The 22,219-nt window shown below is 43.0% G+C and overlaps 1 protein-coding gene across 1 annotated transcript; it reads right to left on the bottom strand.

Annotated features, from left to right (window-relative positions):
* Positions 1-371: 371 nt before the first annotated feature.
* On the bottom strand, positions 372-21,941 carry ncapd2 (non-SMC condensin I complex, subunit D2). The gene is made up of 32 exons (XM_084027575.1): positions 21,814-21,941; positions 21,343-21,462; positions 21,156-21,231; positions 20,997-21,055; positions 20,724-20,899; positions 20,065-20,210; positions 19,474-19,601; positions 19,230-19,353; positions 18,948-19,095; positions 17,822-18,019; positions 17,595-17,729; positions 17,434-17,521; positions 16,268-16,481; positions 16,015-16,133; positions 14,600-14,800; positions 14,317-14,491; positions 13,864-13,948; positions 13,535-13,671; positions 10,642-10,774; positions 7,831-7,906; positions 7,525-7,740; positions 7,281-7,441; positions 6,514-6,625; positions 6,140-6,263; positions 5,695-5,850; positions 3,661-3,838; positions 3,414-3,508; positions 3,167-3,247; positions 1,861-2,044; positions 1,616-1,784; positions 1,381-1,500; positions 372-672 (listed from the first exon to the last, which is right to left on the bottom strand). The coding sequence occupies exons 2-32, from the start codon at positions 21,458-21,460 to the stop codon at positions 590-592; spliced, it is 4,215 nt and encodes a 1,404-aa protein (XP_083883701.1). The 5' UTR covers positions 21,461-21,462; positions 21,814-21,941; the 3' UTR covers positions 372-589.
* Positions 21,942-22,219: the final 278 nt, after the last annotated feature.

Here is a 22,219-nt window from a genome sequence, read left to right on the forward strand (position 1 = left end):
AAACCAACATGATTGTAAATAAACAACATGCAGCCACATCACTGGTGAGGAACAGAAGTGTTTCTCGCCTGAACACTGAAATCTGATAACCAACACGCTGTAAGTAAGGAAAAGAAAATAGTGGAAAATGAAGTGGAGAAGCATGTAGGGTAGTAATACTGTCTGGGCAAGCTGTGACAACCCATTAAACTGCTGTCCAAACACATAATGCAAGCGGACATTCAAAGCAGCTTGTAATGATGGTGTAAATTTACTTGACATAACCCAGCAGACACCAACCCTTCAAACGTTTCTTAGGTGTCAGCCTCCGAAGGTTTGTTCGGCATGCAAAGGCCGATGAGTGACGCAGCTCAAAATCAGACAGACAGCCGTAGAGTTTGCATCAAAACCAGAACCAGGTTTATTAAAAAACATTTTGATTCTATGTTATCAGACTACATTAGTTTGGTGCCAAGTACCAATATATTGAAAAAAAATAAGATTAAAACATGTAAAAATGCAATGCATCATTTCAGATGAAAAAAGATTAAAATAATAAAAATAGATTAAAAAGGAAGAGACAGAAAAAAGAAGAACAACAGAAGACAGATCAGTTTCTGAGGCGCGCTCGTCGGGATGTGCGTGTGATGGGTGTCGTCACTTTAGGGGTTTCACTCTCCGCCATTACAGCATCTGAAAAATACATTAAGTTTATAAGTTCATAAAGCCAGACTGCTCATGGACTCAGAGAAAAAGGCCACAGGAAAGAAATGCTCAAGAATGGTACAAGTGCAGAGTCTGAGCATTTTAACAGTGAATAACTACAAGATTAATTAGAAAACCTTACTTTATATAAACAACTAAAAGAACATGGATTTGCGACTTGCTCAATTTTAACCCGATTTCTAATTTGTAGACTGATTTTTTCCCAGTTTCCTATCAAACCCCATAAGAGATATCCTCAGGTCCTGGATTTGTGCTGCAGCAATGCACAGCTCACTTTGAGGAGCAGCAGCCTTAAATCCAGCTCACATCTGAACACACAACACCTGAACTTTGTTGTATTGATCCAAAGCATATGACTTGTGCAGCTGAAACGACAGGTCGATTGGTAGATAAAAGAAAAGTAATTTGATCCTTTTTTGATAATTAATCTTTTGTGATTTTCAAGAAAGTGTTTGAGCTTCTAAAATGTGAGCATATGGTCCACTGGTCATACAAAACAAGCAATTTGAAGACATTGCTTTTGGGCTCTTGCAAATTAAAATTTTTCTTAGGCTCAGCAATTAAGAAGTATCATCATTTTAAATACAAATTGTTGCATCCCTAAATATATGTAATAGTGCTCAAGTTGATAAGCAGCAGATCCTTAAAGCTATTTTTACTACAGGTTGCACTCACCCTCTTCGTCCTCCTCTTCATCACTGCTGAAGGTGATCACAGGTTTTTTGGACTTGCGAGATTTCCGAGGCGTCACAAAACTGTCATCTCCACACCCAGAAATGGAGGGCTTTGCTTGACCTACAACAAAAACATTTGTTTTTTTAAATCACAGACAGAATAAATAAAAATAAAAATAAAAATGCCCATTTGCATACAACAGGACGGTTAAAGGTGAAATCCTATGACCACTGACCTCTCTTTGACCTGGCTCGGCCTCTGGTGGGAAGGGGGGTACGCATGACCGTTTTCTCAGAGGGTCCTCCTTCTTTTGAGTTCTCTTCGTCCATCTCTGGACTTTCCACATTCTCCAGTCCCCGAGTGTGAACTGCAGTCAGACGCTTCTCAAACTCATCCACCTGGGCCTGGGGAAACAAAGTTACCGTCAGTGAACGAGCACACACGCGCACATCTACTTGGAAATGGAGATCCATGTTGCACCTTGAACTGGGCTTTGGCTCCACGCCGCAGCTTGCCGGTGATGGAGAGCAGCGGCTGGTAGACTCCAGGCTCTGTTAACTTATCGCTGTAACACTCCCAGCATTCCTGCAGCCTCTTAAAGCCACGCTCGCACATGGACAGCAGAGACAGCGACATGGCCAAGTCACACCACTGACGCTCTGTCCTGAGAGAGAGAAGCAGATGAGAGTCAGCCTCTAATCAGGTTTGGTTTTGATCCCTCTATGTGAAATGCATAGAAATTCTAGATCCTCAACATAAAAACTCATTACTCATGAATATGGCTTTGACCTGGCATTTGGACCAAATCTCATTTTCCAGGAACCTCTTATATCTAAATTCACTTTGCCATTGTGTAATATAAAATGTCCTTCCTCTGAATCATGCTTCACCGGTACTCTGAGCTCAGAGGCAGACTGAAGCCTGGTCCGGCCCACTGTTCCATCTACATTCTTAATGATGATATGGGAAAACATACATTAGAGAATAGGCGATAAATAAATGAACTGAGAAGGAGCAGTTTGCGTCTTTGCACCTTTCAACAAGGCAAATCAACATGATCAAAATCCATAAAAAGGAAGAAAAAAAGTTACAGAATAAAAGCCTCAGTACCACATATGAATAAATAGGGTGGGGAAAACAAAATATTTTAATTCCCCCCCCCCCACAAAATAACCTAGATAGTGTTGATGAGGGCCAGCTTTCCTACACCCCAAGTCAAAGTTGGGTGGTTATTAAGAAATAAAAGGCAGCATCTTCTGTAAAACTTTAACATCTTTCCTTGTTCGTTTTTGCCTTAAACCATCTCATACACCCTTTACTCTGCTTTCATGCCATTTTGTGCCATCAAATTCAAAAGAGTCACACCCTTAATAAATATTACGTTTTTAAACTTGAGTTTGTTCCAGGTATGTGGATGTACAAAATTGAATGCTGCCTCTTAATGTTTAGTTTTGACTCCAGGGACAGTAAGGAGACGTCAGACAGTTCATAGCAGTAAATTGCCACTCACGCACCCCAAACTATCCAATTCAATTGTATTTATATAATAGAGAATTATTTGAGTGCATGTTGCTCATGCTACTACTTATCAAAACATAAATATAAAGTGTGTTGGCGGGCGCAACTGCACAAGGCAGTCGGTCCGTGGCCGATCGCTTCACACACTGAGAATAACCACTAATTAGCCATGCAGCCACCCCTGCATCTTCAACAAATGCAATAGTACAGGATCAGAAATGAATCAGAAATGAGAGGTATGAAGATGAGGAGGTTGAGATTTACTCACTTGGCAGTCCTAAAGCGTTGACACAGTTTCTCTACAAGAGACTCGGTCTGCCTTTCCTTGGTGATGTAAGAAAATAGCTGTCTGAAAACACACAGACACACAACACCTAAACAACAAACTCCAAAAAATAGCAAAGCAGTCAACTTAACAAGTCAGGTTTTTCCTGGGCCTGCTGAGAATGTACACATTCGCAGTGGACGAGGGCAGCCAATGGCAGGAGACGGATACTGACACGCCATCAACTCACTTCATGATGGTGTTGAAGTCCTCCGAGGTCATGCCTCTCTCTGGGTCAGACAGGCGACTGATGATATCTGGGAGCAGGTTGTAGATTGCATTGTCCTGACAGGTAACACCAAGAGTTAAAACCTTCTCATGTATTCAGGGTCCATTAAGTGTTCTGGATAGGTGAGTGTGTGTGTGTGTGTGTGTGTGTGTGTGTGTGTGTGTGTGTGTGTGTGTGTGTGTGTGTGTGTGTGTGTGTGTGTGTGTACCTTGGAGGCCAGCTCATTGAAGAAGTTCAGGGCCAGACTGGCAATGTGAGGCTCTGGGTCAATTAGCAGCACAGCCACCTCGCTGACTTGACCTTTGACCTTGAGCACGTCTTTAAGCACCAACTGAGTAAGAACTGTCACAGCCGTCTGCCTTACTGAAGGAACCTCATCACTGAGCCTAGAGGAGAAGAGGAAGTGCAATCATTGGCTTTTTAATCACTGGCAAATCATGGTGGTTAGCCATTATATAGACCCAAACAACACCATAACTAAAAATATGGGGGGAGGTTTAAAAAAAAAAAATTCATTAAAAAAAACTTGCCACCTGCCATTTGTCATTTCCCAGTCAATTAAGCTTCTTGTGAAAACCGGGTCATTAGGCAGCGCGTTACTGAAATCAAACGACTGTCACAGCCCGGCTGAATACAATGGGATCGGACAGGCTGTGGCAGGGCCATCCGATAGCTTTCCAAGACCAATTTAGATTTACCCTCACCCAAAACCACAGAACAAAAGAAACTAATTAACCGTTTCTCATTTATGCCACAGAGCAGGACTCCTGGCAAAGGATCACACACTTACACATGGCACTTCCACAAGCCAATGCAGTAACTTGCAACTGCAACGGAACAGGGAAATTAATTCTTAATGCGCTTATCAGGAGGCTCCAGGGCAGAAGCCCAGAGAACAGCGGAGGTGTTGGCGTGTGGGAGACAATTAGGGAACGCTATGACATGCTTATCAGGGAGAAAACACAAGGAGGGCAAAGAAGCATTATAAAAAGAACAGAATGTTTTACATGTCCGAAACCAGTCGGTGTGAGCATTATCAACCATTATAATTAAAACCACACTTCATCAAACAGAGAAAGTGCAGCTTCCAAGTTAGCTAAAGGGACAGAGACCATTACATATATTTCAAATGAAGGCGCACCTACAAGCATAAACCCTTGTAGAAGCTTAGACTTCAACCCAAATTATTCCCTTCTGCTCACCCAACCGCTCTCTATAATTACGAACCACTGGTCAATGGTTCTAGTCACAATGAGTAACACACTGGTAATTAAGCTGTTCGTTGTCTAAAAGTACCCCTCTCTGGGGTGGTCAAAGGCTCCGCGCTCCACCCCAGTTCACGCGTGGGGGTGGGATTATCTACTTGCCATTAAGCCCTAGCCAGTTCCCATGGCGACCGCAGGTCAGGATACAAAGAAGATATCAGCGGAGTTTGCGAACACCGATCATCTCAGAGTTTGTTCCTCCTGTTAAAAAGTCGTGACGGGAAAGAGTAAACTTTGCCCATGATGCGGCTCAGTGGAGCATTGTGACAGCAGCTGCACTTCAGTGGCTGAGAGGAACACCACATCGAGACGTGGTGGCGGGATATGGATGAAGATGGCTCAGGTGTGTGTGTGTGTGTGTGTGTTACAGTACACCCACTAAGCTGAGCAATCAGGCGTAGGCTATCCTTATAATGTTAAATGATAAAAACAAAACAATTCTATGGATATTATGATAATGTGCATCTCATTGGAATAGAGTTGATTAGTGTGGCAGTGGTGATGAGCATGAGCTGCTACTGTAACAAATGTATTTGTATTAATAGGCTGGTTTAAAAGGTTGCATCTACACGGGTTTTCAAATGGAAACAGAGTTTGGGTTATAAGTATACTCCTTTGTTGTGCCAGGTAAAATATCTGAGTCTGGTAGCCATAAAAAAAGTGATAAAACCGCATCAGAAAGGGTGGTTTGTCACCTAGATAAAGTTGCTGTACAAAAATAATTTAGTGAGCTAAGAAAAAAGGCCCACCTAAATATATGTTAAATATACGCTGTATTCACAATATTTCACTGCGTTCCCTTGCCATCAAGCAGGCCTTTCTGGAGCATTTATATTGTTCTCTTCAAAGCCACAAGACTACTTTGACAAAAGCAGCACCTTGCAGAACACAGGAGTTGCTGGTCTACCGTTGTATTGTTTTTGTTGTTATGGTGAGTTTCAGATCCGAACTAGCTCCTGGGTTTGTCGTTACATTACCTGGCATAGAGATTCTGTGTCCAGGGCTCCAGAAGATTGGGGAAACGGACGGTGAGATCTCCGAGGGCTATGATGGCGTTCGCCCTGACCACAGGAAGAGTTGAGCGCTCTAGCACCGTGAACATGAGACGGATGTTTTCATCACACACCGACGGGCTGACATACCAGGGAAAGAAATCAGATTGATGAAAGTCATCTCAAGCTGTTTTTGTTTACTAATGCAAACTAATGCATTGGTTTCTGCTCTACATAAAAAGCAGTTAATTAGGCACACCTATTTAAAGGTAATGCAGTATAATACAACAGTCCTACTATAAATCCTACTTCCATGAAGGTTCTAATGTTCATGTGATATGTATGGCCTTGCCCAGAGGGGTTATTTAGTCTAACTTCATTGATATAAATGTATAATGAATGGAAAGGGGAATAGGCAGTATATTTTTACCTTATCATCATGAACTGAGAGAGTGCAAGACAGGCAGCAGTGGTGAGCTGTGGGTGGGAATAGCGTCCCGGGGAGCTGCAGACTCTCACCAGCAGGGGAAGGAATGCACACAGCAGGTTCTCCTCTAAACAGACACAAGAAGATGCTAAATATATATGAAAATATTGCATTATCAAAAATCTACCTTAATAATATTTGGGGAAAATAACAGCTTTAGTATGGATATACAATTGAATTAAAATATATATATGAAAGAAAGGTTACAAAATATGTATTTGTGTACACTGTAGTGTCCGTTGTAGTCCTTAGAAAGAAAGAATAATAATCTGCCAAGAAAATTGCATCGAAGGATCTCTAGTTTAGGTTTTCTTTACCAGCCAGTAATTCAGTCTCGCAGATCTTCCTGATGAGTTCGGCCTCTGTGTCTTCAGCAGAGGCTCCCATCAACCCCAGCTCCTCCTCCATAGTGCTCTCATTGGCTGCTTGCTGTTGTAAAAAGGGGGGAAAAAAACAAAGAAAAAAATGAAAAACTTTACAAAAACAGGCACATCTCAATTTTAGCATAAACTCATAGACATCATCATGCAAGCACACTCTTCTGATGGTATGGTCATTAAAATGAACTTTCCATAATAATTCACATTAATCATTCTACGGTGCAGTAAATAACACTCAAGTTATAAGCTTTTTAGTATGAAGACTTCCTAAATAAGCAAGTTTTCAAAGGAGAGAAAGGTATACCATGTGGCAGTGAGATTACAGATAACATGCCCCTTGTGATGTGAATTTTTGACACACAAAAAAAGAAGAAAAAAGAAAACATCTCATGCTTATTAAAGAGCAATTTATTTCAATATTCCCTGATGAGCAGAACAATTATGAGCCATCACTCATCCGACTACACAGAATGGAATCTTGTTGAGCCGTCCTGCTGTGACCCTAATTGTCAAATTATTTGCATCACACAGGAGTTAGTTTTGGCTTCAATGCAACATTACAAAATATGCAGAAGTACTTTTCAAAACTCAAAACGAATTATTTTCTTGATTAAAGTCCCAGTGAAACACAAGTCAGACCATGATAAGCTTCTGTAGTGATGTATTTTATGGGGAGATGATATTATTAAATTCTGCCTCATTACCTTAGCTTTGCTGGATGGAACCTTTTCCTTCTCCTCCCTCTCCTCCGTCTCCCCTCTCCTCCTCCGCAGCTCAGTGCTCACACTGCGCTCCAGGTGAGACACCTGCCAGAAAGCCACGCAGCCACACAGAGCCAACAGCTGGGCCAGGCACACACAGTTCACTGCAGGAAAGGCATACTGGTGAACATGTGCTTAAGAGTGTTTGACAGGTTACATTGATGTAGGACAGAAACAAGGGGCTCACCTTGTTCACCTTGCTCATTGGACTCTTGAGATCCATCTTGCATTTGGCTGGCATCTTTGTTTAGTTCGCCACCTTCTGCAATCTGATCTAGTAAGAGGCGAGCGCTGCGCTGGAGCAGCCGGGTGCACAGCTGGTCAGGGGATTCAGCCAGGAAGTAGATGAGACGGACGGCCTGTTCCATGAAGCTCTGCCAGTAAGGATCTTCCATCACCACACCTGGATTGTCGGGAGAAGAAACCAGTGTGAATGGGTGAAAGCCGAGATGAACAAGTTCTTCACAAAAGGGGCACATTTGTCTGCATTTACCTTCAGCGATGGCCTGTGTGAGGCAGGTGAAGAGCTGATGGTCTTGTGGCAGTCTGAAGGGAGCACCTTTAGATTGCTGTTGGAAGTAATGCAGCACATGTTATCATTAATTGCGTTCACATTGGCAAGCTTTATACGATCTTAAACCCATCAACACCGTATTGAATTCATGTGTACAGGATAAGAAACGTGTAGGGATAGGATTTTTAAGCCGATTGCAACCCCTGGCTTGAGTCGTCATTTATCTGACTTGAGCTGCCTTGTGAACGAGATTAAATCGTGTTCGCGTCCTGCGCAAGAATTTTCACCGGGGACTTCACCCCAAAGTGGAAGGAAGCGCTGACGCCGTGATAAATAGTAATGTTGTTGCCGGAAACGTCAAACAATACCATGGCTTCGAAGAAATCAACAACTCATTTCACCAAGTGCAAGAATTGAACAGTCTCAAGTTTATAAACACTGCAAAATGCCCAACATGTACGCCAACACTACTCTGTCTAACTCCTCGAACACCATCTTTGTCTGTATGCCGCCAGATAGTTTGTTATTGTTTTTAAGTAGCCATGTACCGCAAGTAGTTCTAACACCGTCTTATAGAAAGGGCTACAGTGCCATCTAACGAAGCGGAGTCAGCCAGGTCACTGACCATTATCGCAATTATTCAACGGCATGTGAACAAGGATTTTAGAAGAGACACCCCCCCCCCCCCCCCCCCCGTCGAGTGGCAGTGTATTTCTTGGAAAAACCAATACGATCTTACCATGTGACCGCACTGATTGTGTTGAAACTAGGGATGTCAACTGTCGACTTTAAAGGGATAGTTCGGAATTTTGGACATAAGACCTATTTTCCAAGTGAGCCGGTGTGTTCGAGACGTCTGGAGACGTTTTCAAGACATTTCATTCAGTTCTTCTAGTTGCCGAGTTCGCTTGTGCTATGGCTAGCACAAGTCAATGGTTCTAGTTAGACAGGCATTAAAAACAGTCTTGCCCACTCCACAGTGCACCCGAGGCAAATCCATTGTAACGGCAGACTACCGATGTACATATGTGTGTTGATAGAATGTTTGAAATAAAACCAACCTTGCATTTTTAAGGATTTATGTCTCAGCAGCAGCGTGTCATACTTCCTAGTAGGCTATGGCAGCGGCGGACTGATATCACCTAGCACTTATAAGTTACCGGTTCTATAATAGTTTGTTTACGTGCTGTCATTGCTACAGACGCAGAGTAGCCTGCAGTTCTAGTTTCTTCAATCTCACAGAAATGGACACTTTTGGAGAATATACTGAAACTTTTGAAGACTCTGTTGAGGAGTTTTTTTCCACCCAAACCCAACCGTACCTGTACGAGCCTGAATATACAGAGGAAGAATTGCGTGAGAGGGATGCTCAAAGGGCAGAACGTGAACGAGCGTCTGTGGAGACCGAGATAGCCCCTGCTGGAGCTGAGAACTGGGACCGAACAAACGGAGATTAGTGGTGCCAGGAGGGAATCCTCCGCAACGCGTCCGAGGGTTTACAGTTCTCCGGACGGAGCAGAGGTTCGGGTTCGCGGTGCGTAATTGTGGGTTCGCGGGGCCGTGGGCTGCCCGGTGTTTGAGTGAGCTCCAAGGGCTTTTTAGACAGCCTTGGGGGTATAAGTGCCGACAGTTCGGCCCGGTTCGATTGCCTATTTATGGGCAGTATTTCGGGCGGCGCGTCTTAGAGTTTTGAGTCCGACGGAGCAAAGTAAAATTCCACTGCTGCTGAGAAACTAGTCCCTCAAAATGGATGATTCATGTGATGCGAGGTTAGTTTTGTTTCAAATATTATTCTATCAACACAGATATGTACATCGACAGTCTAGTGTTTTAATTGATTTGCCTCGGGTGCACTGTGGAGTCAGTATGAGTGTTTTTAATGCCATGCTAACTAGAACGATTGACTTGTGCTAGCCATAGCACAAGCGAACTCGGCAACTAGAAGAACTGAATGAAATGTCTTGAAAACGTCTCCAGACGTCTCGAACACGACGGCTGACTTGGTCCTTTGTCCAAAATTCCAAACTATCCCTTTAAGAAAACGTTTTTGTTTTAATCTTGAGCAACATCCGCAATTTATTTATATAAAGAAATTCCATCTATCCATCCATCGTCTACCGCTTATCCTGTATTCAGGGTATAAAGAAATTCATCTGATTTAATTATTCTATTTTTTTTTTATCAAATCAACTTTTTTTTGAGTGAGAAATGGTAGAAGATGAACTATTGCATGCAAATGTTTAAATTCAATTTTTATTTAGTGTCATATCACAACAGAAGTCATCTCAGGATACTTAACACATCGAGCAGGACGAGAATATGCTCATGATTTTCAGAGTCAATACATTTTCGAAGACCCAACGTCACCCACGGGCAAGCGTTACAGCGACAGTGGCAAGAAACGGCCTTAATAGGCTTTTAGGCAGAAATCTCGGCCCTTGGCCCTTTTGTAGTAGTATAGTAGTAGTAGCATTAACAGCAGTTTCTTTAAGTAATTAACAACTTTAGAATTTCTACATCAAGTTAATAAACTATTCAGTATAGTGCTAAATATCATGCATCATTTTCTCTAGCTAACTTCTAAAACATCAGATCAAAATCATGCTCGTAACACATTTAGTATGAAGCTCATAAAACAATGGATTATGTTTAAGGCTAGAAGATCATGGATAAATCTCTATGTAGAAGAGAACATTTTTGACCCGCTGAATCAATCAACGGGCTCAAGTCAACGCGGCCCCTTAGTTAACAAGAGCTGCTTGGAAACATTTGATGATAAAGTCTTCTTACCCTGACATGGTTCGTGATGCTGCACACGGTGATGACCGCATCTCTGGCCAGGAGGAAGTCTTCAGTCACTTTTTCTCCCAGAGCCACAGAACAGACAGTGTCCAGATTACTGAGGACCACCTCCCTCTCTGCCCTATTGGAGTAACATAAAACACAGAATACACATTTTTTTACAAAAGAAGGGCAAATTATAGATTTTATATTCCCAAATGATCATGTGACTATGCGAGTGAGGTAATAACATCTCCGCCCTAGATCACCCCGACCGCCAAGTGCTGGCCTTGCCAGTGCTAGGCTGCCGCCCAGATAATGCGTGTAGGAGGACGGGTTAGTAGAAGCACACAGATTTAATAGGTTATGAATGCTGCCGGCTGGAAGAAGAGAGGCAGCAGTGTGGGTGGACTGCAGATAGTCTCTTAGCTCGCTTGCTCTTCCCTACAGCAGTATGGCAGTCTTCAAGGTAGATTGAGGGGGAAAACTAAAAATATATAAAAGAAGAAAAAGAATGGAGCTGCACAACGGTTGTTCATGGTGTTTTTTACAACATTGGAAAATAAATACAAGCCGTACACTCACCGGCCACTTTATTAGGTACACTTGTCCAACTGCTCGTTAATGCAAATGTCTAATCAGCCAATCACATGGCAGCAACTCAATGCATTTAGGCATGTAGACATGGTCAAGACGATCTGCTGCAGTTCAAACCAAGCATCAGAATGGGGAAGAAAGGTGATTTAAGTGACTTTGAACTTGGCATGGTTGTTGGTGCCAGACAGGCTGGTCTGAGTATTTCAGAAACTGCTGATCTACTGGGATTTTCACGCACAACCATCTCTAGGGTTTACAGAGAATGGTCCGAAAAAGAGAAAATATCCAGTGAGCGGCAGTTCTGTGGGCGCAAATGCCTTGTTGATGCCAGAGGTCAGAGGAGAATGGCCAGACTGGTTCGAGCTGATAGAAAGGCAACAGTAACTCAAATAACCACTCATTACAACCGAGGTATGCAGAAGAGCATCTCTGAACGCACAACACGTCGAACCTTGAGGCGGATGGGCTACAGCAGCATAAGACCACACCGGGTGCCACTCCTGTCAGCTAAGAACAGGAAACTGAGGCTACAATTTGCACAGGCTCACCAAAATTGGACAATAGAGAAGATTGGAAAAACATTGCCTGGTCTGATGAGTCTCGATTTCTGCTGCGACATTCGGATGGTAGGGTCAGAATTTGGCATCAAGAACATGAAAGCATGGATCCATCCTGCCTTGTATCAACGGTTCAGGCTGGTGGTGTAATGGTGTGGGGGATATTTTTTCTTGGCACACTTTGGGCCCATTAGTACCAATTGAGCATCGTGTCAACGCCACAGCCTACCTGAGTATTGTTGCTGACCATGTCCATCCCTTTATGACCACAGTGTACCCATCTTCTGATGGCTACTTCCAGCAGGATAACGCGCCATGTCATAAAGCGCCAATCATCTCAGACTGGTTTCTTGAACATGACAATGAGTTCACTGTACTCAAATGGCCTCCACAGTCACCAGATCTCAATCCAATAGAGCACCTTTGGGATGTGGTGGAACGGGAGATTTGCATCATGGATGTGCAGCCGACAAATCTGCAGCAACTGCGTGATGCTATCATGTAGGGGTGTAACGGTACACAAAAATCTCGGTTCGGTACGTACCTCGGTTTTGAGGTCACGGTTCGGTTCATTTTCGGTACAGTAAGAAAACAAAATGCAAAATAATGTGCTAGTTGTTTATTACTTTTGTGCTTTTAACAGTAGGAACATGCACTGGAGCTAGAATGCTGCTCAAAAATATAAATACAAGTATTTAAAATATTTATTTAAAAAATAAAAATAAATACAAATAACAGACTGTTTCTTTAAAAAAAATCTTTTCTCCATCTGATGTGCAAAATTGAACAGGGCAGGGAGAGGCTGTTTAAATGCGGTGGGGAGCTGTGTTTGAACGTTACGCTCGTCTTTCTCCTCGTTGTAGCGATGTTCACGTGGGGGTGGTGCCGTTTCAAATGCGTCAACAGGTTTGACGTGTTGCCAGAAACATACCCGACCTCACATGAACAATGTCGGCAAACCGCTTTGCCGAAGTGTTCCCAAACGGGAGACCTTAATGTCGCGGGAGGGTCCTCCAACTCTGGCTTGTTGCCAACGCTAGCGCCATTAGCCATGACGTCCGCTACTACTGCTGTTTATTGTGTCGCGGTGTGCGCAACTGCGCATGTGCGGCTGCAGCATGCTCCACACATGCGGTCCTCTACTTAATATGTCCGTATGGAAACTCGTTCGGTACGCCTCCGTTCCGAACCGAGCACCCCGTACCGAAACGGTTCAATACAAATACATGTACCGTTACACCCCTACTATCATGTCAATATGGACCAAACTCTCCGAGGAATGTTTCCAGTACCTTGTTGAATCTATGCCACGAAGGATTAAGGCAGTTCTGAAGGCAAAAGGGGGTCCAACCCGGTACTAGCAAGGTGTACCTAATACAATGGCCGGTGAGTGTAGATCACAATGTCTAATTATTCTACAACTTGACGTATTTGTTTTGATTTGCAACATGTAATCGATCATTAATCATCAATTAATAAACCTATTAAGATGGATTGAGATTTAAATTTCCTTGGCTTGAACACCAAACTAAATTGCATGCATGCACTGTTACTCCATATCTCACTACTCAGTCAGAGTGGGTGGGGCTGAGTCACTTTGGCCTGCTCCTTTCAAACAGATTGACATTTTACTAAAATTACCTGTCAATTGCAAGAAAACCATCTCATTTAGTAAACTTTTATGACCCCGTTTTCCTCATCACAGTATAAGATGTTGATAATCGTAGTGAAAGTGGCTAGTGTCTCACCGTGCAGCCATCCCCAGCAGTAACACTGCAGCTCGCCTGTGTAATCCAGAAGTCTCTCGTTTGCCAGTAAACCTCTCCCATAACACCTGCACTACAGTGGACTGGAGATTGCTGGCACTGCCAAAGAACTCCTGCACCTGAAAAAAGCAACAACAAAAACATATTACAACTCCCCATATGTATTTATTACAAGAATAAAATCCAAAGACACGATATGAAGAAAACGTGTGTACATTTAAGCTGGTACCAATATGTCCCTCAAAATTCAACATGTGATGTTATAATTGACCATCTCACACACATTTTCTTTAATGATAAGAGTTACTCACTATTTCCTCAAGACACTGGATTGTTCCCAGAGATGCATCCACCATCAGCTCTGAGAGACTGTCAACAAGAGTATTGGCTTTCACCCTAATAAAAGACAAGACATACTTTAAGACAACAACACAAATCTTTTGTTTGCATACCAATATTACCAGTTATTTTGACTTTGTACACATAATGCATATGATTCCATATGTTATAGTAACAGATTATAAGACAGGTGTCCTAACATTACGGTAAACTTCAAGAGACTTCTGCAGTTGACTAAATCAGAATCCCAACAGTCAAATTGCTATGGTTGTACCACATGTCCTGATATGTTAGTTATGACAAGTGACATTTGTTTTGGGAAAGGTTAACATCAACATCTATGGAATGACAGAATATGTTTTAGCTGAAATCACATTAAATTGTCAATGTTGGACCCTTCATATGTGTGAGGCAGTTTTACGGACCTGATTGTTTCTCCGTGAGGGTTTAAATACAGGCGCCGGTAAGCTTGAACCACAGCATCTTTAATGGCAACGTCAGTTGACCAGACCAGAGGCAACATCTTCCTCACCCCACTGACAGAGTTGGCGACGCTAAACTCGCATACAGTCACACAAAACTGCACGGCCTCCTGGACCACTATAACCAAAAACTTCAGTTGTCAAATGTGAAAATATTTCTTTAAAATACATGAATTATATTAAACGTATGTATGAACAGGTTAAGACTGATGAATCTTGCCCCTACCTGAAGTGGTTTTCCAGTAGAGCATGGTGTTAATGACAGATATAGCTCTCTCCACTTGTAAGGCGAAGGTTTCTGTGTCCTTCAGGTACTGCACCAACATCTCCTGCTTCTTCAGCTCCCCGTCCTCCCCCTCCTTCTCTGCCTCCTTCTGTGGGGTCGGTGGCAAGTTCTGGCTGAGCTCAGCGCTGTCGTCCTCAGAACCTGAGACAACATCAGGGGCGTACAATGTTAACAAAGTTGGGATTAAAAAGAAATCACAGGAATTCAGGCAATAAACCATTTTCCATTGCTTCACAGTTGCTCAACATATAATGCAGTTGGTGTAGAGTAATTAAGTTACCTTCATTCTCTTCACATTGAGGCTTTTAGTGTGTAAGGCAGCCACATTTTCATTATTGACATACTAAAAGGAACAAGTCATGTTATGATTACCTTTTCACACTAGACTCCTTTTTGCCATCTGCTATCAAAAGGCCCACTGCACAAACAATGTATATTTTTTTATTTTTAATGTAGAAGGGTATACTTGTCATCTACACCTGATCCCTATGATGTGATCAGCTAGGGGAACATTTAGACAGTTCGAGAAAACCGTGCACATGAAATTCAACACTGAGACTTTTATTATAGCTGACACGTGGTTATAACGTCTGTTGTTCAACTCAATACTTATGCAATTGCCATTGTACTGCTGGAAGACAGTGTGCCAAGAGTGCTTATTTCATTTATGTAACGATAGTGACATTTGTAGCAATTCAACATGTGTATCTGGCAGTGTAATGTTGCTCTCTTCACTGTTACCAAAAAAAGGGGGCAAATATTAGAAGAAAGCTTTTAATGAATTGACACTAGAGCAGAGGTCTTCAACATTTTCAGATCAAGGACCCCCAAGGCTTATAGTGTGTTCCTTATTAAACCAGGGCAATAATAATAATAATGTGTAGTGCAGTTCATAGTGCCAGGTATAACTATATACTTTGTAATGACGTATACAATGTGACCATTAAAATAATTGTTGACAGATTCATATTTTAATTCTATTTTGGCATTTCTACATCACAATTTCATAACATAATATTAAAGAAATAGGAAGATTAATATTTGCTTAATATAGGTTGTATTCCTGTTGAGGTGTATTTTTGGATAATTTACATTTTTGGAAGAAAAAAAGTTCAGGATCAAATAATTCCGGGGACCTCCTGCAGTAACTCTGGGGACACCCTAGGGGTCCCGGACCCCCTGTTGAAGACCTCTGCACTAGAGATAAGGTGAAATGAATTTCCTCCAATTAAGAGATAATGGAAAGAACTGATCTTAAACTCTGTTCAATCTTGCTTCCATTAAAATTCCCATTAGAGAGCACTTTTGATACATCTGGATAGAAATGCAGTGGGTGAACTGAGCACAGGCTCTACCTTTGAATATCAGGGCCAAAGTGTCCATTAAAGTCTCAGAGGTGAGAGTGGACAGAGACGCAAACCTCTCAGATTCAGGGAAGCATTGGTGGGCTCTTATACAAAGACGCACAGCGTTCCTGCAGAGGGGGAAGACAAAATACATTTCACACATCAAATTGATGGCTAATTGACAGTGTGGGAGAAAGAAATCCTTCAGGTAGCAACACTTGAGTTGACCGTTACCCAGGCCAATACTAGTGATTTGAATCACCTGTATTTGTTGACACGGAGATACTGAGCAACCTTCACTGCAGTCGCTCTGTCATCTTCTGCCTCTTCCTCCTCTACACCCCTGTCGTCGTTCTCCTCCTCCTGCTGCTGCTGTTCCTTCTCTGCTTCACTTGTGTGCTCCAACTCTGTCCTGACAGTAACGAGCAGCTCAGGCTCCATGGCGGCCCACAGCTCAGACGCTTTAATCGTTGCCACTGCCGGGAGGAAGAGTGAAGGGAAAATTACATTCCACTGCGAATTACCTAAATGTAAATGACTCAAGTCAGAGCTACAAAGAAAGGAACCGCTGGGGTCGGGTGCGTTGCCATACAGGTGGCAGTGAAGGCTAGGGACCTCGACGGACCAGACCAGGGCAGCAGAGGCTGGCTCTGGGGACGTGGAACATCACCTCTCTGTGGGGAAAGGAGCCGGAGCTTGTGTGGGAGGTGGAGCATTACCAGTTAGATCTGGTGGGGTTTTGTCTACGCAAAGCCTTGGCTCTGGAACCGTTCTCCTGGATAGTCACAAAGTGAGTGCTGCTGTGGTATCGGGAGGGGAAAAATGGTATCGGAACATCTAGTTGAAATGCTGGTTCAGCTCGACTTTAAGCTCTAAAACTGAATCATGACACCTCATAAAATTATAAATATTAACCATGTACAATGATAACAAATGATCACACAGACAAATGAAACGGATTGGATTGAACGGACAAAGAGCGGTGACACTGTATATGCAAAAAAAGTGTATAACTTTTCAAGTAAAGGCTCTTGCTCAAACGCCATTTATATACTCCTCGTCGTCACTGTGCCCCTCAGATTACCAAAGAAGCAACTCAGAGCTGACTGAACATTGGAGAGAACTGGGTGAGCTCCTTGCCTCTTACACATGCACACAACTGCAGACACACACACACACACACACACACTGTCAGCTTCTTCCATGTGATTACTCCACTGTAACTTTAAAAGGATTCATCTGCATTGAGGCTGGTCACTGTAGGCAGGCCCTTACAGCAGAGCAGGAATGCTTCTCTACTCGACCAAGATTACCTGCCAGTAAAGGCAAGAAGCACCCAACTCTCATTCAGCAAGCTCGTATTCGCCTTGGTCTCATCACTGGGACAATGCACTGGGAGAAAATTAACTGCTCCGGGTTCATCCTCACCTGGTGCTTTCCCCTCCAGTTTCTCTTTCAACTCTCGCAGTTTAGCCGTCTCTTTCTCCAGCGGTTTCTTCAGATCTGCACTGCTAAGCTAAAGATGAAACATTATTCAAGTGAAATCTGAAAAGTCGGCTATTCCGGATCATCGTGAATTCATGAGTTACCTTGCAGCTGTACGGGTTATGTGCGATGAACGCTGCCAACAGCTGGATGGAGCTCTTTACTGCATTAATAGATTTATCCATCAGTCGCCCAACAGCAAGCTCCATCACCTCACTGTACTTACAGAGGGGCAGTGCCTAAACACACAGCAGCAGTAATTATCAAGGGAGACGTTTATAACAATAATAATTATATTAATATACATTTACACGAATGAATAAAAACATACTTTGCTGTTGACTATGCGTGCGTAGACCTGCAACACACGCGCCCGGACGTGGGAATGCGTGTCATGCAGATGTTCCTGCAGTGTGTCAAAGAAGCGGTCCCGGTCAGCTTTACCAGACTCATCGAGCCCGTCACCACACAGGACCCGCACGAGAATCTCTCCCAGAACCTCACACACAGCGACACGCATTGTGTGGCTCTGGAAAACAGCAGAACATAGGGAATACATCAGCATTCAAAATGTGTCAGCAAAGTAATGTTTTAGTTTCTATAACAATCATCGACTCTTTGAGGATTTATTTATTGCAGCATCTCACAGCAAATCTTGCAGTAAGGGCTATGTTTAACTACTTGAATACATAAAATACAACACCCTTTGCAGTACAAACACATTATTTTGAGTTTCTGAACTCTGCCCTCAGATTACCAAAGAAGCTACTCATTGCTAACTGAAAAATAAAGAGAGCTGGGTGAACTCATTGCCTCTTACACACAAACACACACACACACACACACCCACACACACACACACACACACACACCAAACAAACTGTCAGCTTCAACCCACAAATTATTCTTCTGTGACTTTAGAGGAATAATTTGGGTTGAGGCTGGTCACTGTAGGCAGGCCCTTACAGCAGAGCAGGAATGCTTCTCTACACTGCCAAGATTACCTGCCAGTCAAAGCAAAGAAGCACCCAACTCTCATTCAGTGAGCTCGTATTCGCCTTGGTCTCATCATTGGGCAAAATATCATATGAACAGGAAGAATAACTGTATGGGTGTAGGTTGGAGGGGAGGGGACGGTTCTCTGAAGAAATGCTGATTTGTGCTTTTTGTTTGAGCAAGAGAACTTATTGACCCAAATAAATCCACAATTTTTACATAACTTTGAGCATGTAGGTGCATCTGCACCGCTGGTAAAGAAGGATTGGACATATGTATTTGCATTAGTAGCCATGTTGCTGACACCCAAAAGGTCATCACATTGATTCTCATTCATATTAAAAGGTCACTCATTATCATAAAAAACATTTATGGCAGATAAATGTTGCAGCAATCTTCAACTGATTTAACACTAGTGTTTCCCACATTCAGCAGGATGAACATGTTCAAGTTTGCAGTACCTCTCCTTCCAGGTGTGTGATGAGCACACTGATGTTGGGCATCATTAATTCAGGCACCAGGGTGCCGAGTTCTGCAATGAAGGAAGCAAAAGCTTTGACCCCTGACGCCTCTCTTGAAAGCTCCTCACTTGACCTCTGACCAATCTCCCTGAAGGAATGGGGGGAAAATACATTATGACCTGGTCAGACATGGTTATCTGTAGGCAAAGAATCCGATTTCCATAAACACCTTTACAAAAGGGGGATACATGTTGGGAATGCACACAGGTAATGCTTACCGACCTTATAATTTCTCCTATGATCGCTCTGACTCCATATTCTGTGCTCCACACAGACACTGCCTGGGCAAACACGGAGGACAACTGTTCAAAGTGTTGCAGCAACTGGATCACCTTGACACTTGCACCTGTTAAGTTTAGAGAGATGTGATTAACAAGAGGCCTCGTAATGTTGCTTTTTAAAATCTGACATTCTGGAAACTGGCAGTTATAAATCTTGCTCACAGCTTCAGCAAGTGACTACTAACCCAGGAGATGGTTGTACTTCTTAATTAGCACTCCCAGTAGGTGGATTATACTATCTCTGGTGGGTTTGCTCTTGACATGACTGATGGTTGGGTTCTCAAGCAGTTTATAGCAGCAGCAGGTCACACAGCTAAGAGAAAAAAGGGACAGGACAACACTCTTAAAGTTTGTTCAATTTGTGCCATGGTAAAACCTGCATGAAATACAACTTAACTACTAAAAACCTGCGAGGTGATAGGGTTGGGTTGGGTTGGGGGGGGGGGGGGGGGGGTTGCTCATGGTTCATGTAGTAAGTAGTTCCAATACTGACATATGAACTAAACACAACTAAATCTCTAGAAAATATTCACTGCATATTGTTTCTGCTGAAAAACAAACATAGGAAAAACAAATTAAGCAATTTAACAGTTTATCGATCATCTCGCCTTTTTAGGTTTGGTGCAACATCATTAATGGAAAAGCTAAATTAATTTTCATATCAGCTTAAATGTTTGGCAAAGCCAGAGAATAAAATAGGAGATTAAACAAACTAACTGAATCAAGGTAGCCTGACACTGTAGTCTTTGCTAAGAGCTCCCCGGTCAGTAAAGTACCTGATGAACTCTTCCTCCACCAGGGAGAGGTTCCAGAGGGAACGGATATCCAGCTGGAGGAGCTGGACAAGGGCCTGGAGCACCTGCTCCCTCTCAGAGTCCCACTGTAGCAGTCCTTCTCCGCCACCTTTGCCTTTTTTACCACCCTTTGCAAGACAGACAAAAAAGAGATCCGTTAAACTTCATACTTAATTCAACTAATCAAAAAAGACAGTAATATTAACTATTAAAATGAATATTCAATACATGCCCTCAGGTTACCAAAGAATGTAGGTCATACTTGCCAAACCAACTGTACTGAGACTATAGACTCTTGCCAGCTGACACAGACATTCATACAACACCACACACACACAAACAAACACAAATTCACACTTTGTCTGACATCTCCTACCTGACCCATCCCATTGATCTCGGGGGGCCAGAAGTAATAGGAGGTGACAAGTTAACTGTTGGTGGAACTAAAAGTAGTGTGATAAAACTCCATCACACAACCAAGTTCATCCACCTAACAGCAGGCTAGAGACAACAATCTCTTGGTCTGACTGGATCCTCAAACTTGCCATATAATCATCATGCAGGCATTTAAAATGGTTAAACACAGCAACAAGTCACTGTCATAAAAAAGTGTTCCATAACCATGTGTGTTAGAATCATACCTTCCCAGGTGCCGTGACAATACTCGGTCTACAGGAGTCGCTCTCAAAGGTCTCAGAGAGTTTGCAGAGTAAGTAGACGCTCATTTTAACGGCGTTAAGGTTCTCTTTGCGCTCTGCGGCTGAGACAGAGGTGGACGCAAGGAGCGCTGGGAGGGAAGCAGCCAGGCCACTGACCACTGTATGGAGAGGGGGAAAATATCAGACAATGTGTGATCATCCCAGCATTCATGATTGCAACGGTGACAATTCAAACACGAGGGTAAACAGTCTAACCTTGCACAAGTATCTCCAGAGCATCTTCTTTCACACCCAGCTCCACTGATCTGCATTGCCTTAAAAAGTACAGATACAGCCGTTTTGTACTTAACACATTGGTCACCAACAACGACTAAAGCATCCAATCCAATATAATACATATTATCATTGACTTACTGTAGCACGCTGTAGCCTGTGTCAAAGTGTTCCAGTATACACAAAGGTCCCTGGCTTCTCAAAGCTGCCTTGAATTCTGTGTGGAAGAAAGACAAAGACCCGTCACAAACACACTAGGCCAAATGAAAAGGGCTCACAACGAACCGCCCCGGAAATTAAACAAGTTCACGAGCAACGTTGAACTTACTACTGATATAGGGTGGCAGCTGTTTTGGGGGCAGCACATCCTGGACGACGTATTGATTGATCCCCCCGGTCTTCGCCAGGTCACCCACGCACACAGGCACAAAAAAGTCCCACGACATCCCTGCAACAAAACAAAGAGACGAGTTTACTTTTACCGTTAACTAGCTGCACCGTTAGCATTGAATGTTTCACTACATCCACAATCCAAACTAACCTGCCCACCAATACTACTCGATAACTTACCGATTCAGAAAAGGGGAACACGTCTTTCTATTATCTAAACAGTAAGGGTACAGGTTTGTTGTTAATTCGCTAGGCCGTACAACCGACCACTGCTAGCAAAGTTAGCAGGCTAACTAGCTGCGTACTGTCTCGCTTCACTTGTTGGGTTTAACTATAATTTAACTGAAACGACTGCAGCTACATTTGGCCAACAACTCGGTAATCCCTAACTTAGAAAGATAAAGCTCACCTGTACCGGCACCGGTCCCTTTGGCCACAATGACGGCCCTCTGAAGACAAAAGTGTGTGTGGTGTGTGTCCTCTCTCCGCCGCCCACAAACTGTTTGAATCCGCAGCTTTTCAAACTTCCTTTGGATATCGCGCCAAAGCACTGCAGTGACGTCACACGTTACCAAGACGTGTTTGCGCCACACTGCCACCTACTGGCCAACTGAACACTACAGACCGACATTAGAGCTGCCAGGGCTGGTGAAAAACACACGAGGAACCACAAAGGCATGTTTTTGAGGTAGTAGCTGTATTCAAATGATTGACAACACAATCACCCCCTCTCCACTGTACCAAATGTTTCAGCTACAGAAATGACAATACTTTTCACAAAATGTCTTACTTTCTATACAGCACTCAATCAAATG

Source organism: Eutrigla gurnardus (assembly GCF_963514095.1).
Source record: "Eutrigla gurnardus genome assembly, chromosome: 14".
Lineage (NCBI taxonomy): Eukaryota > Metazoa > Chordata > Actinopteri > Perciformes > Triglidae > Eutrigla > Eutrigla gurnardus.